The sequence below is a fragment of the Pezoporus flaviventris genome, unplaced genomic scaffold, assembly GCF_033815535.1.
Source record: "Pezoporus flaviventris isolate CSIRO_AGI_PZ_B2104156 unplaced genomic scaffold, CSIRO_AGI_Pfla_v1 ptg000001l, whole genome shotgun sequence".
NCBI lineage: Eukaryota > Metazoa > Chordata > Aves > Psittaciformes > Psittacidae > Pezoporus > Pezoporus flaviventris.
The window spans coordinates 4,261,898-4,279,309 of NW_026892549.1; the positions used below are offsets into that span (position 1 = coordinate 4,261,898).

At 39.2% G+C, this 17,412-nt stretch overlaps 1 protein-coding gene across 4 annotated transcripts in view; it reads right to left on the reverse strand.

The window, feature by feature from the left end:
• CLASP1 (cytoplasmic linker associated protein 1) overlaps positions 1-17,412 on the reverse strand; it is a 173,460-nt gene that overhangs the window by 27,056 nt on the left and 128,992 nt on the right. For 3 of the 4 annotated variants that reach the window (XM_061464982.1, XM_061464810.1, XM_061464893.1), the window contains 5 exons: positions 16,660-16,823; positions 15,663-15,741; positions 14,574-14,717; positions 2,411-2,554; positions 1,071-1,177 (listed from right to left, as the gene is read on the reverse strand). In XM_061464982.1, coding sequence (XP_061320966.1) covers positions 1,071-1,177; positions 2,411-2,554; positions 14,574-14,717; positions 15,663-15,741; positions 16,660-16,823 — 638 coding nt within the window. Of the gene's footprint in view, positions 1-1,070; positions 1,178-2,410; positions 2,555-6,380; positions 6,477-14,573; positions 14,718-15,662; positions 15,742-16,659; positions 16,824-17,412 lie in introns of all 4 variants that reach the window. The other variant, XM_061464729.1, reaches the window with a different exon arrangement.

Below are 17,412 nucleotides of genomic sequence, written 5' to 3' on the forward strand. Positions count from 1 at the left end.
TAACTCCTCATGAAAGGCTAAAAGCCTGTATTTTTCCTGACACATGGGAACTCACATGTCTAAGTATCCCTCCAGCCATGGGTTAGCACATCATGACAGGGTTAAATTTCAGTGTAAATTACTACAGTGGACTACAAACTGCAGTCCTCACCCAACATATTTCCATTTCTTCCATGATAAAGGGAGACAACCTCCCATGGAGAGGACAGGCAGACAACAGCAGCAGCTCTCAAGTTTTCCCAGCATAAATCAAAGCTTCTCTAAATAATAACGTAACACTTCCTCCAATATTTCTGTAGTGCCAGAGCACACTGTTTAAATTCCCATCTCAAGTGCTCTAAGTTTTTATGGGGTGAAACGTGAACATTTCCCATATGCAAATGTCCATGTTTGCAAAATAAAATGTTTTGTAGTGCACCAATATATTCTAGGGTAGCACCTGCATCTTCAGCAAAACACCTGGTTGTAATAGACCTGCTGCCTGAAGGATCAGGCCACTATTCTTCTGGTAAGCAGCCAGGAAAATGATTTGAGAGGTACTCAGCATTAAAACACAGTCACCACCTCTGCTTGTTCTGCACCCTCACAAAGCATAAAAGGGGAACTGGAAATTCAGCACTTCTCTCAACAGCACAAGCACTGCACTACAGTCAGATGAATTACTGAGCACAAGGGCACACCTAAAATACAGACAATCTGAAACCCTTGACATGAAAGTCATCATATACTTCATGTTATTTGCAACCCCAACAAGACCTCATTTCTAATACTGCCATTTCATATTACCTTTATTGAACCCACAAATGTAGTTCTGGAGAAGGCCTAGTTATGAAAGAAAATTAGTACTATGAGAAAAGACATTAAGATTACACAGATGACATGAGGACTGGAACACTGAAGTCTATCACCAACCACGTATTACAATGTTCCAACCCTGTTTCTTTGGAGAAATCTACTGTAAACTTTTGGTCTTGTTTTTGCTTTCAAAGTGAGTCATATTCTGCAAATGCACACTCGGTGTTGAAATCCTTTAATATTTTTTAAGTGGTTTAATTAGCCTGCCACATTACCTTGGAGACAGCCCACCATGGGAACAGTTGGTAGGTGAAGTTAAGGGGCTCGTTCTGCTGCTGGAGTGCCGGGAAGGGGTCCGACCAAGGGTATTGCTGGGGGAACCCTGGCACAGAGGCAGAAGACAGGGATTAGCAACATGTTGCAATGCACAGGCAGGAGCACACAACAGCAGGTCCAAATATTGCCTTTGTTTGTGCTAGACAAACTTAGCGCAGTTTTGATTCTGGCTCTTGACCTAAAAATCTGTACCCATTGTTCATGTAGTCATTAGTATGTTCTTGAAGGTACTGCTCTGAGGATAGAGAATGCATGTGCACTTTCCTACAGTCCGCAGTACATGCAATTTTAACTATGCAACACACACAGCCTGCAAATATTACCAGATAAATGGCTTATCAATCCAGCAGGCTACCCAGCTTCTCAGATACTATTTGCCCAGCTTCAACTTGAAACCATTATCCTGGCAATTCAGCAATTTAATTATGCAGCTATTTTCCGCATTGTCTAAAGCATTCTGATTGTGCTTGTTAAGAGCATAAGCAAGCAATCTAACTTATCATTTTTCAACTGGCCTCCACAACCATTTGTACCACACCAAAATGAGTTGAAATTGCTCCCAATTACGACTCTGTTCACACAAAGTCAAAGGTACTAGAGAACCCAACTCATTTGCCTGGAAGCCTAATGTTGCAGTTCCAGCGTAGACAAAGGGTCTACTTGTCCCTATAGAAGCGCAAAGACAGGAGGGTTCAAATTTCAGGAAGTTTCACAAGATTTCCACATAGAAAAGGCCAAAAATGCCCTAATGCTTGCTGTTCTGGGGGGAAAAGAGGTTTAGAAACATGCTTAAATCCTCTACTAACATATTGCTTCAGAGAAATAAAAATATGCAAGGGCTTCATGTAAAACCAAAGCATAATGTAATAGGTTTAGACTGAGCAGATCTTGTAGGTCTCCCCTCTAGGTGTAGACTGAGGAGACCTTGTAGATCCTGTGAGCTTCCAAGAAGACAATGTAACAGATTTCAATAGTAGTGGTAGGCCCAGAAAATCCACGGTATCAGGATTTCTGGTTTAAGCCAAAAGATTGTTACTGGCAAGATTTTCAAAAGCACAAATTTTATAATTCCCACCTCCCAGTCTGTACTGCTTATGGCTATATTAAATTTAAAAACAACTGAATGTTTGTTTTAATGGTTCCCATAAAAGCAACATCAAATAGACGCCTCTGTTTTAAGAAAGTTACAGATAATTCATGTTACTGAGCATCTGAAACAGCTTATCAACGAGCTGCTGTCTTTGGAGCTCTGCTGTTTGCAAGGACAAGGGCCTCTCACCACACTGGTGTTACTCGAGTTCTTGAGGTGGTTGTGCAGGAGCTTGGTAGCACCATCCTGGAATGTTTTTGGCAAGGCACCAAGTAACATGGTAAACTCAGGAGTGTTCAATTCAAAGAGAGAAATCAGGACTATTTGTGCTGCCTGAAAAGAAAAAGGAAAAGACCATCAGTTCTTATTCTTTGAAAAGACTATGTACTCTGTTCGTAGCGATCCTTATGGTAAACAATGTGTGTTTCACCCAAACAGATTGCTCCCATACTAGACCAATTTTTGACATGTTCCTTGTTGCGTCATAATGAATTGCTAACTGCTATAGTTAACTTTTTAGTTCTTAGACCTTACAATATACTTTTGCATTTATATCCTTAACTGCTCAGATGTGAATTGTACAGCTATTCACAGCTAGTGAGAAAATCTTACCATTGTCCTGTCCAGCATATATTTCAATTGAACAAGCCACTGAAAACATTTACAGAAAACAAACCCAGAAGTATGAAGAATCTAGGACTGCAATCTATCATTCACATGCTCTCTATTTTAAGTGTGAATGGGCCTAGTTTCTTCACACCCAATCACTACTTCTCCTAAGGATCTGACGAGTTTGTTTCATCAGACAGACAATCCCTCCTGTTTTCTCACTTCTCATCGGAAGTCTTATCATTGAGGCTGTTTCAGCAACAGAAGACTCCATAGGAAGTGGAAGATCTACTGCGATGGTGAGAATCGTCATTCTCTCATCCATGGACAGGCTAAACCCCACCAGAATTCCCAAGTTTAGTAAGTAAAACCAGGGTACCACTGAAATAATTGAGAATGTTACCATTAAATTCACTGGACAGGGTTTGCCCTATTCGCCTGGATAGAACAGCTGCCATAACAGGATCTCCACTAACTCTATTAGCAAACATACAGCTCTGCATATGCTGAACTAAGACAATGGAATAAAATTGGAATGGAAGGAGAATACATCAGCATGCAGATCTGCAAGAGTAATCAACATTACATGTCCCTAACTAGGCTTCCCCAGCAGCACACAATGCATGTGGATTGCACCAATTCTGTTTATTTTCCCCTGCCTTTGCCTTGAAAATATACAAAAATATACACATTGATTAAAAGAACAATAAAAATGAAGCAATGATAAATGACCTCTGATGGTCTGCAGCACCACCTTCTCCAACAGGGGTGCAGCCATTGACACATCAACCTCCAGAATACATACCTGGATACCAAAGAGTGGCTTAAATCACAAAGTAAGAAGCAAAGCTATAAGTGCTCTTATTTTGGAACAGCTTACATACAGGCTTAAGAGAAGCAGACACTTGTGTCTGACCTCTATGAAAACTTTCTAAAACTTCCTAAAAATGAAAAAGAAGAGGATAAAAATATAATTCACTGCTGTGGCAATAACTGTACAGTCACTGTTCTCATCGATTCAAAGAAGGAATTTTGTGTTTGCAAAGTTGCAATAATTAAGTGTATCTGTAGTTCCCTGGGAAGTGGAATCTTTCAGCAGATGATGAACTCAGGTACACAAAAATCCTTTCACAGTGAAGAGGAATCAAAGTACCTCATTGTTTCAGTGTGTAAATTGCAATTCAAGTTACACTGTTCCTTCACTATCAGCCCCAACTTGCAGTAACATGGCTTTGTATATGAAAACATTTTCCATCTATGAAAGTTTGGTAAATAACATCCTTTTCATATGGCCAACAAAGAACTGAGGCACACAACACTCAATGGGCTTCCAAGGACTACAGCAAATAACAGGTCCTTAGACTCCTCATTCCAGATGGATCACGTTGCCTCCTGTCAAAACTCTCACTGACTTGAACAGAAACATGGTATGTCATTATTCACTTCACACTAAAGATGTACGCATGAAAGAAGTGGGAAGACAATTTTCCCCTTGGCTTTCTTAACTCATACTCTACCCTCCTCTGACCTGAAGTTTTGGACAACTCTGCCATGAAGCCTGCCTGGTATCCATATATCCTGTGTATTTCTGTCCATTTTGATCCAAGAACTTTAAAGTTTTCACCAGCATAGTATCTTCTGTAATAAAAATATTACTGCAAACAAGATCTCAGAACAACAATCAGCATGTTGAACTGAACGCAAAGTCATGCCAAAGTACATTCCTGTTCGTGAATGGCATGCGTATCTTGGATGGTTAGGAAGTGGACATGCAGATCTTCTGTGTCAGAACAAAAAGATCTCATTAATTGAGCTAAAAACCAAAATAAAACAGGAAGGTTGATCAACAAGATTTCCAGGGTTGAGAGGCTGCTCAGAGATTAAAATGCCTGGTAAGTCAGAAGCTGCCCAAGGTACAGTGAGGCGGGAAAGAGTTTCATAGGCCTTTGTGCCATGTATCTCCCACTGATGGGTTAGAAATAAGGTCCTTCTTGAAGACCTTCTAAGGAAATAGAATGAAATAATGTCTTTTGCCTAAAATAAACCTAGAGGTGCAGTTGGATGACTGAGGCCTATTTAAAAAGAACATAGTCAAGGCAAAAGCCATTACATGAAAGCTCCTACTTAGGATTTAACACACAAAGGTCTCAGGCCCTGATACCATAAAATCAAGAACAGTTACTGACTTCAAAAGGTGGAAGGTACATGATACCTTGAAATCACACCTACAACATGCTCCTAGTTTCACTCTTCCAGTAATTCCAGTTTTAATACAGTTAGTTTTATTTCAGCAATGAAGAGCATCAGAAGCAGCATTTCTACACCCATCTTAACAGTTAGGTAGGGACACTCTTGATAATCCTCTAAGTTCCATTTACCTCGTACACATTTATCTAATCAAAGGACATTTTTTACAGATAATGTTTCTAAGCATTTTAAATCTGCGGATTTTCAGCTTGTGACAAACCAGAGGACATTTTCATATTTGCAGATCACTGGCCATTTCTGAAAATCTTGGCTCTTGTTTCACTAGATTACTGGAGTAGATAAATTTAAAACAAGGAAAAAAAAATTTACTTCTGAACACAATGTACAAACATTCTCCATGCAACACTCATGCTTGATGATATAAAGTTGAAGAAGGAGTAAAAGCTGAATTTTCCTTTGTCTTTGTGTCCCTGTACCATTAGTGTGGAACCCTAATCCATCTCTTTACAGTGACATATAACGTAGACACTATAGATTATCTAATCTTAACGAAGCAGTTCTCTGCTGGCTTAAACTAGATAAACTCTAGTGACTTCATAGCCTGACTATGCTAGTGAGGGGGTCTGGCTTCATGTCAGGTTCTTGAATCATTTGCAAAGGATCACTTATGTAACTTTATTATTTTCTTTATAACAATGCAGTGAGGGATCAGGTTCCACAAGCTGGTGGCAGTGCCCGAAGCTTCACACTTAGGTCAATGCAATTCGTGCTGTCCAACAGTCCCAGTTGTTAAAGGGACACAAATACTTTGGCAACTTTTGGGTTTGGGCTTTACCTAGACAGTGGGCATTGGACAGATTTATCAAATACTGTAACCTCTGCAACTTGGCGGAATTTTTGTAAAGTCTCTTTGAAATTGTTTGGGCTCATTAATCAAAAAGATCAAGGCTAACTGGAAAAATCCACTGATTTTAGAAAGGAAATGCGATCAGTGACCTAAGCTTAATACAAGTGCCCTATGATTGCTGCTGTTGCTGCTCCAACAGACCAAGCAGAAAAAGCAGCTAGTTGCCTGAGCTATGTGAAAGCAGTTTTCAAGTTACTCAAACATTGGCAATGGACTCCACAACACTGGTAGTCCCATAAAACAAGAGGATCTCATACCCTGGTTGCTTATGAGGGACTACAAGAGAATTAACAGAAAAGCACACCAAAGCAAACATTAACTTCACAGACAGACACGCTTTTTTCAGGCTCCCAGTCAAGGTCTCTTTACACTAGACAATTGAATTGAGACTGCAAACACGATTAGTGTGATTAGTGCACATGGTTTTTAGTCTACCTGTTTACATTTCTCTTCCAAGTTTCCTTCACCGGGCCCTGAGGAAGCTGTAGTTGTCCTAGCTGGCAAATCCTCACCCACCCAACTATGCATGGTCTGGGTTTGACAAACAGCAAAGTTGGTATTTAGAGAAAGCACAGATTTCAACTAAATCATCTAAACAGTACACATGCTATATTTTTGGAGAAGAGTTTTAAATCAGTTCTTTGCTTAATTTCAAGTGACAAAAAGCATAAATACTTGATTTAACCAAATTTAACCAAACCAAACGAGGATTCCTTTCAGCAGAGGGCAGCACTGGCTCAAAATTAAATTCAACCACAACTCTTAGGCTTCTAGGTCATCCTTTGGTTTTCATACCAAAGCTTTGCTTTGGCAATCTCCTGATAGCCTCCATAACCACTTGAAAACCTCTGTTAAAGTGCAAAGCCTAGGCAGTGCTGGACTGAGATGGCACTTGCATCTGGCCAGCCAGGAGGAGAGTAGGGGAACAGGTGCTTGCATCTACCTGCACCTATCCTTGCACACATCTAAGTTCAGAAGAATAAGCAGTTAAGAACTTGCAAGCTCCTGACTCCAGTTAGGGCATCAGTCTGATAGACCAATACTGTCAACAAATGCCTTTTATCACGTGATCAGTCTGGGGAAGATCCACGCTAGGATCTACTCACTTTTCATAGAATCCTAGAATAGTTTGGGTTGGAAGGGACCTTGAAGATCATCTAGTTTCAAGGCCCCTGACGTGGGCAGGGACACCTTTCACTAGACCAGGTTGCTCAAAGCGCCATTCAACCTGGCCTTGAACACTGCCAGGGATGCGGCAGCCACAGCTTCTCTGGGCAACCCATGCCAGTGTCTCACCACCTTCACGGCAAAGAACTTCTTCCTAATAACTAATCTAAATCCACCCCTCTTCCAGTTTAAAACCATTCCCCTTTGTCCTATCCCTACATGCTCTTGTAAAATGTACCTCTACAGCTTTCTTGTAGGCCCCCTTTACATACTGGGAGGCTGCTATAATCTTATTCAGTATGCATCATTCATTTCACTGTCCAGTCTAAGGCAAACGTGTAACAACTTCAGGCACACTGGAACAGAGAAGCTCGCTCTCTCATGTCACCTAGAATTATACTAAACTGCAAATCAAATATAGATCCACTGAGATCAAGAGGCATCACTGACACATTAGGCAGCTTGTATTAGCACACACTGGCATAGGGCAATGCTTTAATTCTCCAATGAGTGTAGCTGATGTTAAGCGAGTTAATTCACAGCTACTGAGAGTGTCCACAGGCTCTAAACAAGTATTATTTAAATGTACTTTCCAGCATACAATTAAATGTTAGCTGGCTAACATAACTAAGACAACAAACTATCTACCAGACCAAACCTCCTGCTTGTTCCCTTTTCAGGTCTAGAATCAGATAAGTATGGACATCCAAATACTGATACAGTAATATGAAGCATAATGGCTTCATCAGTTCATACGTAACCCAAGCGTGTTAGCTTGAGCAGTTTTTAAACACACAGTTTTCCCTAAAGACTTCTATCAGAATATGCTGTTTTCATCCACATCCTGAAAAGGAAGAATTTGTTTAACAGATTTAAATACAGAATTCATATACAGATTAAATCCATATTGCTATTGTGTTTTATACAGCACACACTTAATATATCATGAAAGGTTTTTACAAGTCATGAGTGGTTGCATTACATGGGTCAAAGGCATCTCAAACAAGTGCCAGCAAAAATATTCAGCACTGATTCACCACACATCAGATCACTGTTCTATAATGGATTATGATTCGTTATGCATGCTGTTATTTTGTGACCTGGGCACAAAAATCACTGCAAAAACGTTCTGGAGAGCCAGATGTTACCCCAAAACTCAAGCTGATGAAGACTAAGTAACTTTGCTTCTTACAAAACAGTGTTTGTTGCAAAACCAGGTTTAAGTACTAGAAAAAAGGTTGCATTTCATTAACAACTGAGAAACTTCTATTATAACCCTAGCATAATGTAAGTCTGAATCCTAAGGGTGAGGTTCCAACGTATAAGCTAAGAAGGAAGAAAAGGTACTGAAGTAAGATTGTTTGTAATGTAAACATGCACTTTAACCTGGACTTTCAAAATGCTAGAGTAAGTACGGCAGGCTTATCCATCATAGTCCAGAGAAAACAGCATACAGTCTATCTACTGGATGGCTCCATAATGCATTATGTAAGTATTACCTCTAATCTCAATAGATACATCGCCTCTGTAGGGGTGTGTGCATATAAATGGCACGTACACACAACCATACTACACAGTCACATGAGTATACACATTCTGTGGAGCTATTTCTTATCTCATATTATATTGCACTAGCTTTTACCATTTCAAGTAAACCGAGAAAATGTGCTTATATTACAAACTGCTTTCAATGCAAAGGATGTGTAGAGCAAAGATTCATTTTAAGGAAATCTAGCCTAGCACCATGATGATTTTCTGCATGCTAACATTGGGTAAAAGCCATTTCCTCACACTGCATACACTAAAAACATTTGGGCTCTCATAGCTCTGTAGCATCAAATTCAAAACAAACAAAATGATGGCTACTGTTTTGGAAACACAGCTAGGACACAGAGATCCTTTTTGTTCTAACAGAATTACATCAAGTGAACAGTGAAGTCCACTAGATGCCATTTCTGATCTGTTACATTATTTTTCCTAAAACTATGTTTAAAGGAGTCCCTCTGTGCATTTAGTCTGAGTTTGACTTATCTAGGAATATTCTTTGGCTAAAAGGCTGACCTCATACAAGGTCATAGAAGACATAGTGTTATTTAAGATTCCGTAAACCTGAAACTGAAAACCTAAGGCCTGGTTCTCTGGTAGCTTAGCTCTTCATGGAGTCCATGAGACACAAATCTGCTGTAGGAATATTGCAAGAGTGCTAGAGAAACCTCTGAACCAGAAAGGCAAAGGCCTGCAGCTGGGAGGGATTAAAACAATTTGACATTCAAAAGCATTTCTGCAAACATCCTCTTTGCCACTGCTGCTGTAGCAGGCTGTGACCAACAGTGTTTATTGTCCAACACCAGTGAAGACGAACAATGCCATTCAGCTCACTAAGAATCTTTGGGAGTGCTTTTACAGCAAAGCATCTGTCCCAGAGTTGCTCAAACCAGCCTGATGCTAGACAGGAAATTAAAACTCCAGGAGAGATTTGAGAGGTCTCATGGCATCACACTGCAAAGGAGCCCAATTTCATTTCCTCTGAAGTGTTTGCTTTCCTGTCTATCACTGCTCCTTCCTACAGACATCACAGCAATATTTTACCCAAATTTGCTCTGGGCTTTATTGATAGATCCAATTTCCTTATAAAAGTGACATCATCAATATTTCTCAATAAATATCATCTAGGACTACTAGTTAAAGTAGCAAATACATCTTAGTTGGCTGTTTGAGCACATGAAGAATTGTTAATCTGCAGCTTTCTTATCTCTTTCTTCCTCATCTTCTAGTGTAATTCAGAATCAATTTCTCAATCAGTTTTAGGAAAATATCTGATCCCAAACTTTTTTGATTTGGATACCACTAGACTTCACCTGCAAACCAGTGGTGGCAATCCAGAAAGGGCCATAGCCCTAGGAATTCTGAGGGGAACTTCATGCAAATGACAGCAACATAAGCATTCTCCTGGGCTTTTTGATTCACTGCAATGGTTCCAGTTTCCTATCAAGTCCCATCCACTGTCTGTACTCAAGGGCAGCTTGACCAAATTCAGTAATGAGTGGGACAGTTGAAAGAAAAAGTTTTCCCAGCTACACAAGTGTAAGGCAGAACATAATGTACACATGACACAAGGCTGCCCATAATGTGGTTTGTAAGAGAATACTGCAAGAATATTTCATTGACAGAGAAGACAGTGAGGATATCTGGCACAAAGGAGAAATTTCTTCTTCCCTGAGATTAGCAGTCCAGATGACAATCAGGCAATACAGGTCTTGTTATTTACCGTTAAGATCAGGGCTTGGCTGATTAACAGGATAACAGGCAATGTCACTGGCTCTTCAGCTCAGGAGGCCTTGTTCCCCTTCAGCTTGTACAAGCTGATCTTAAATGTTAAGATCCTGTGTGCCCTCAACAGATGATTCCAACCCCTCAAATGCTGAGTACTCATGTTTAATAAAAGTTTCCATTCACCTGAGCCTTGGACAAGAGGCTTTGACCACAGCCAAATCAGAAGCCTCATTCTAATTTCCATTCTCAAGCTGATGGCTCTTTTCCAAGATCAAAGTATTTTCCCACACAGAGCCCAAGTCTGTCATCCAAATTCAATAAGCACTTTACCTATGTAAGGATTGCACAATAATTTTGTTGGCAATATTAGTGATAGCATGGTGAAGTTACTGGCCTATTGTCCTCAGACCAGTCTTTACAGTATTTGCATTGCCACTGAATTACTTTTCAGTAATTAACTGGCTTTTGTAAAATGATTTCATCAAATCAACCATTTTCCAGGGAAAAATTAGACTGAATACCCTGTTACAGAGAGAAATAAACCAAGGCAGAGGAAACCTGAGTACACTGCACAAGGTTAGATGCTACTGCACTCAAAATTAGAACTCAGTTATCTGAAAACCTGATTTGTGCCCTCCCCATTGATATGTTCTGCTTGGGCAAAAAGCATCGAGCCATCCATGTATGTGGAAATTACTACCAGGTGCTCTCCTTGCACTGGCACCGTGTCCCACCCAGGTCACCATGCAGTGCTGTGCCTACTCAATGGCTTTTGTTCAGTATGCAGGACAAATGTCTTTCACCTCTTTTCTAGCACTGCTTGCAGGAAGTAAATCTTCATTTGCATGCAAGGTAAACACCCAATAAGTATTAACAATCTTTAAAACAAGACAAATATTTACCCACAACACCCTGCAGATCAGCTATTTTAAACATAAAGCTTGACAATAATTTTGACCATACATAGTTAACAGCTACTATGAGAAGCTTAAATGGTTTCTGCCTTGAGAGGCAATCACATTTTTTCAGTGACACTCTGTAATATCAACTGCGTGTTCCTCAAAGTACGTCATGTTTTTGTGATAAGGGAGCTTATGTTTAGCTACAGATGTCATTCTATAGAAGAACATAAACTGTTTCATGCCCAGCAGCATTTCCTTTGACTAAGTTTCTTTCTGACTTCAGTAGCTATAAACTATGATCAAGCTAGGTGTCATGTTAAGTGTGCTTAAGTACTCATCAAAAGTACATGCAAGTTTTATTAATAAAGCTGTATCATTCAGCTTGAAAAAAGTTCTGGGACTAAATGCCACTTTTTGTTCTATTTCTCTCAAGTTTCTTAACACTATGGGTCTGGGCCCTTCATCACCATCACACACAGTGAATAGTAGTATTGGACAGATGATCACTAATAAAAAGATAATTTTGGTACTGACTGAAAATATAACCCATTTCTTGAACAGATCCTTTGATTGCTACCATAGGATCAGACTGACTAATTGCTATGCAGCAGCCACATGCTTTCCCCACTGACAAAGGTTGTTTACATACTTCTCCATCAGCATGAGAAAGCTTGATTTACCTGCATCTCCTCAAAGGTAAAATACAGACAGAACAGCATGACCATCACACACACAGATGCTACTTAAATTAAATGAGTTACTGAATGCTACATTAAAGGTAGCATTCAGTAACTCAAACCTGGGTGAGAACCACATTAGCTGCAGGGCTACATTTCTTGGGGGAAAGAGTCCCTTCCTTTACAAGTAGCTGAGTACCAGCATCACTGTTGCACCATGCCATCTGGAGAAGTATATATGGGCCAGACTACACCTGTAATGATTCCTCAGTACCAAAATTAAAATGTGCTCTTGTCAGCTTTCAGGAGCCGAGTTGATTGCACTGGTGGTCTCAGATCCAAATTCTACTGAAAAATTACTTTATTTTACACTTTTTACATGCCTGTTGCAGTATTTTCATCATGTGAAGACCGAACTGATTCTTCTTCCTCTCCCCTGTAACCCCAACTGCCATCTCCATTTTTAGGCTGTGACAACATTTACAATGCATGGTCTGCTTTGCTCTTAGAAAAACCACAGATCTTGAACACTGCCATAACACCACCCATGAGGGCAGAATCTTTTGATGCTTAAATGAAACACCTTACTATTAAAAAAGGTACTTTATTCCAAGTTACATACAGTCTCCAAGAAAGGAGGCCAATCTTTCAACTGCATTCTTCAGAAGATTTCACCTGCCTCAGTTGGCCCTTGATAATCCAGTTTCCTACTACATAAAGAACTTACTAGTCTGTTAACTAAAGTCCTGGCAGAGATAATGGCCAATGATTGCTTATAAATCCTTTTCTACAGTGTTTCTTCTAAAGCCTGTGGTTTGTACTATGTTCTTAACAAAATCATAGTACAGCAATGGCGTGATAAAATAAGGATAACCTGGGCATTCACTCTCAGTAGCCTAAGCTGGCTTAACTGTAATAACTTATTTGAAAGCTACAGGCATCAGTGGCAAATCCAAGTCACATGCAGGTTCAATAAGTAGAATTTAGATTCAGTAATCTCTTGTCAGCCCAAGGCACTTGCTTGGGTACTGCTCAGCTCAGGTAGAGTTTGGTGGAAGTTTTGCCAGAGTTCTGCAAGTCTTTGAAAGAGATAGAAGGATGGACACCCTGCTGCGAACACGCGCTCCTCACATCCCACAGTGAACAGCCGATTTTTTCAGCTCTGCAGATACTCTGCACTCAATTTTGTATGCAGCAATGATGACCCCTAATGGTGGAAGATTTCTTCACTGAGCAATAGGCAGTGATTTTGCTTTTCAATGCATAATTCTACTTAAATTAATTACAACTCCCTCTCGCAGACCATGAGCACAGTATACTGCTTGAGGTTTACTTGAGCTGTAATAGAGAAGCGGCTTCTTTGACTGTTTAATTCTTTCTGGCTTTATTCATGGAGGCATCAAAATGGAAAGGCACATTCCAGATCTAAGTCCAAGATTTAAAACAACCTTTCTTTTTCTGAGGCTGACTATCTTGCAGAAGCAAATTTCAGTCACATTGGTGTGAATAATCCCTGCAGAAAATCTTCATAGAAGAGCATGAGACATTTTTCTCTAGAATCAATCAGCTGTATGTGAGAAAGCAGCATGAACCCAAAAAGCTTCTTTGAAACTTCGTGTCAGCTATCAGGTAATGCTGCAGTTCCAGCACCTTTGATCCCTAATGATCTTTTCATCAGAAATCAAATAATCACTAAAAATAGATTTCTTATTTCCGAAGTCATAATCTGTCATTCTACCGTTAATTCAACATTTTAAGTGCATGTAGAGTGAAAAAATGCAGGCAATTTTTACATTCTGAAATGCTTAAATGTTTGTTTAGGTTATTTTGGGTGGGTTTTTTGTTGTTGGTTTTTTTTTTGTGGTGGTGGTGTTTGTTTCTTTTTTAATCCAAGTACATCTCCAAGTCTTTAACTCTTACCAGAATTTATTTCTACATCTGGACTGAGAAGAGAAGGTGGTTTTAAATTGTGTTACAGATGCCAGGTACATAGAACTTAAGTCTCGCTTTTCTCTTGGGAAAGATGAGTATCACCACCTGGCCCATTTTAGCTTGCCTGACACTTGCATCTACAGCAAGATAAAGAACAACGTAACTGTATAACCCAGGCCTGACCTAAATGTGTCAGTTTTTTCCAGGTTGAGATAAACATACAGCTCTTAAAAGAAAAAAGCTGAGAGTCCCTGGCAGCTTACTGATTTGTTTACTTTCTTTCAACAATATAATAACACAGAAGTTGTGCTAGATTTCATTCAGTCTACAAAGCACAGAGCCTTCACCTAAATAAACAAAAACCTTGAGAAATTTCCAGACTGCTCAAGAAAAAGTACATTTTCAAACTGTACCTCTTTTTACACAGTATTAGTAAAGTCACACAACTAAGTACCTACTAGAAAAAAATATACGAAGTCATGCTTCAGAAATGTGTTTTAATGAATCGGCAATTTGTCTTGGACAGTAAGGTATGTAAAATCAATTTCTTAAGAACAGAATCTAGTAACTGAATTTTTCATTACCTTTATGACCATTTTTTGTTGTGTTATTTTCCTTTTCTTACTTTTTTTTTGAACAACAGTAATTACTGTGAATACTTCATCACCCTGGCTTACCTTTCTCACGTCTGAGCTCTTTGGTTCTGTTGTCCAAGTTATAATTCTAGATACAGCAAGTCTTGTCTCACTAGAGTTCACAAAGTCTGTTGGATCCATCTGTCTTGCCAAGGACTCAATATACTTCAGGATAGCAACTTTCACCTGAGAAGTGAAAAGGGACTTGGTTAGGCTCAGAAGCTGGCAGAGATGGATTTATCCCACAATAAACAGATACTACTACAGATTGACAAGACTTATGTCACGAGGAAAAAAAATCAAAATAGCCTTGTGACATGTCTTTGTGTCATGTGCTTAAAAATTAGAAGCAATTTTCTACACAGGATAAATTTTGTGTAGTAAGAGCCTGGAACAGTATACAAGAACTGGCTTGAAATACGTATGTCTACTTGTGTATTTGTGTAAACAAATCAGTACCCTACCATGCTGGTTTCACCAGTGATTACTGTTCCAGATGCCAAACCATAGCTTCTGGTATTAACCAAATACATGACAGAGTCCCAAAAGATCCAAAATTTCAAAGATTAAAGAACAGGAGTCATTTGGTATCCTGTACATTCCTGTCCTTGGAAGATAAATGCGTGTGATTTCTAGAGTTTATAGTCTTCCTATAGTCTTGACATAGCAATCTCCTGAAAAACAGTCTGCAAAACAATATCCCTTTGGGAGGATTCAGTAACAGAAAGCTCTGATGTTTTTTTCCTCCAAACCCTGCAAGTGTTATGTCTGATCTGTGCATCAAGCACTTGTGAAGGTGTGCCTAGGGTCCAGCCATTCAGACAACCTGGTCCTTCTGTCCTGCACAGCCAGGTTTTATTCCCACCAAGACCAGGGTGAAGAGGAATCTTCTGTATCCAAACTTAAATACGTCTCAGTGTGCTGAAAGCCCAGCTCTTACACGGTCCTATTTTAAAGATACTTAGATTTATTAAAATGGAGAAGGAGTTAAGTACCAATACAACTTCTGCATCATGCAGGTACTTACAATTAGTCATCATAACATGAATTCTATGCTTTATGATATGCCTGACATGGCAAGCTTAGACAACCTTCTTGATACTTTATTGAAAAGGCTTTTCTGATACTGACCTTCAGGTTTGGTGTTTGGGTCTGATCTACAATAAACCTCATCAAAATGTTAAATTGTTGATCAAATGGAAAAGAATCCCTGTCAAAGAAAAAAAAAAAAGGCAAAAATGTAATGCAACATAAATTTTCAGGACTAAATTAACTCTATACGTTAAAGTTTGCACAACAGATTTCAACACCTTTAATAATTTTCTCTTTAACTTTCTATCAACCGGAGAAACTCCAAGTCTAAGGATTAGCTGATTACTGACTGAATACCGGAGAAGACTGCTAAATAAATACCTTCATACACCGTTACTTTATCTACCCTCTGTACACTTACCCAGCTTTTGGCACATCTGTCCATTCCATCTTCATTTCAGGCTGTGCTTTGTTCCCTTATCTCTAGTAGCAGCCTGGTGTTTATCCTGTCCTCAGAATTCATACCTAGTTTTGATTGCTCTCCTCTATTTTCCTACTCTATCATATTTTCCCCTGGATTACTTTTTTTTTTTTTTTAAATTATCCTGTTTCCAGGATTAGCTGAACTTTATTGTAACAGTGTCCTGTGCTGGACATCCTTAGAAAGGACACTGACTACATAATTGGTGTGCACATTGAAGCAGCGTTCAAGGTCTTATCCTGACATTACCCTTACTTGCTGTTTGAACAGTATGAAAGATGCTCTGAACTTTCTGGTAAATATGAATAGTGCAAATATTCTCCTCCATCAATCAAAACCAAAATTGATATCTAAGCACATGCACATCAAAACAAACCACAAATTAGCAATATCAGTTTTAAATGTTATGCTTTACAGTTACCTATTTAGAAAAGAGACAGGCCTTTCTAATTCAATGCCTGGAATACTGTACATAACTTTGGTCTCCTTTATTCTGGTATTCATCAAGATTAAGCCCTCAAAACATACAGCACTACTGTGTTTCTAAAACGTTCATCAGATGCCCTTCTGTAATCCTGCAAAAACCTCCATAGTATTTGCCATCTAATACTCTACCTGGTGACATCCAGAGCTTTTTGAACTTTCGCCTGCACAGACCCCAGCAAATCTGCTCCCATTTTCTTTAGCAACTGTGTCAGGAGAACAAAAAGCCAATCCTGCAAGTCATCTTTATGAATGATGATGAAATCAACCAGGGTTTCCAGAAACATGCTAAAGACCTATAAACAAAACAGGTGTCACAAAAAGGAACACAGTGCTTTAAATAAAAATAATCAAGGGGAGGGCTGGGTTTCAGGATGATTTTGTTATAGACAATTCCATGAATGAATGATTTTAGTGACTATATGGCTGGGGAAAAAAAAATGAAAAAAAAAAAGCAAAAATAAGACAAGACACGTCTAAAACGTGTCGTATTAAAATACCACATGAAACAAATGAAGGAAGGGGGTAGAATACACTTACTCTCTGTTGTGAATTCCACGGCAAAGCAGGCCATGCAACAAAACAAACCACTCGTTAGCACACATAGTGATCAAGGCTAGTTGTCCAGATGCAGTTTGCAAACAGATAAAGGATGCATTCACTGGAAGTTTACATTTTCTTGAATCCCTTCTCAGAGTTTCTTAAAACATTATATACCTTGTATTAGATGCAGTCTCAGTCATGAAAGTAACATTTATATATGCTTATATGTAAAAATCTGGGTATGTTTAACACCACAACTAATATGTTTGTAGCAATAATTCTACAGAAGCAATGCAGGTGACAGATCACCGCAAAGGACACAACTTTGAGTCCAGTGTGTAA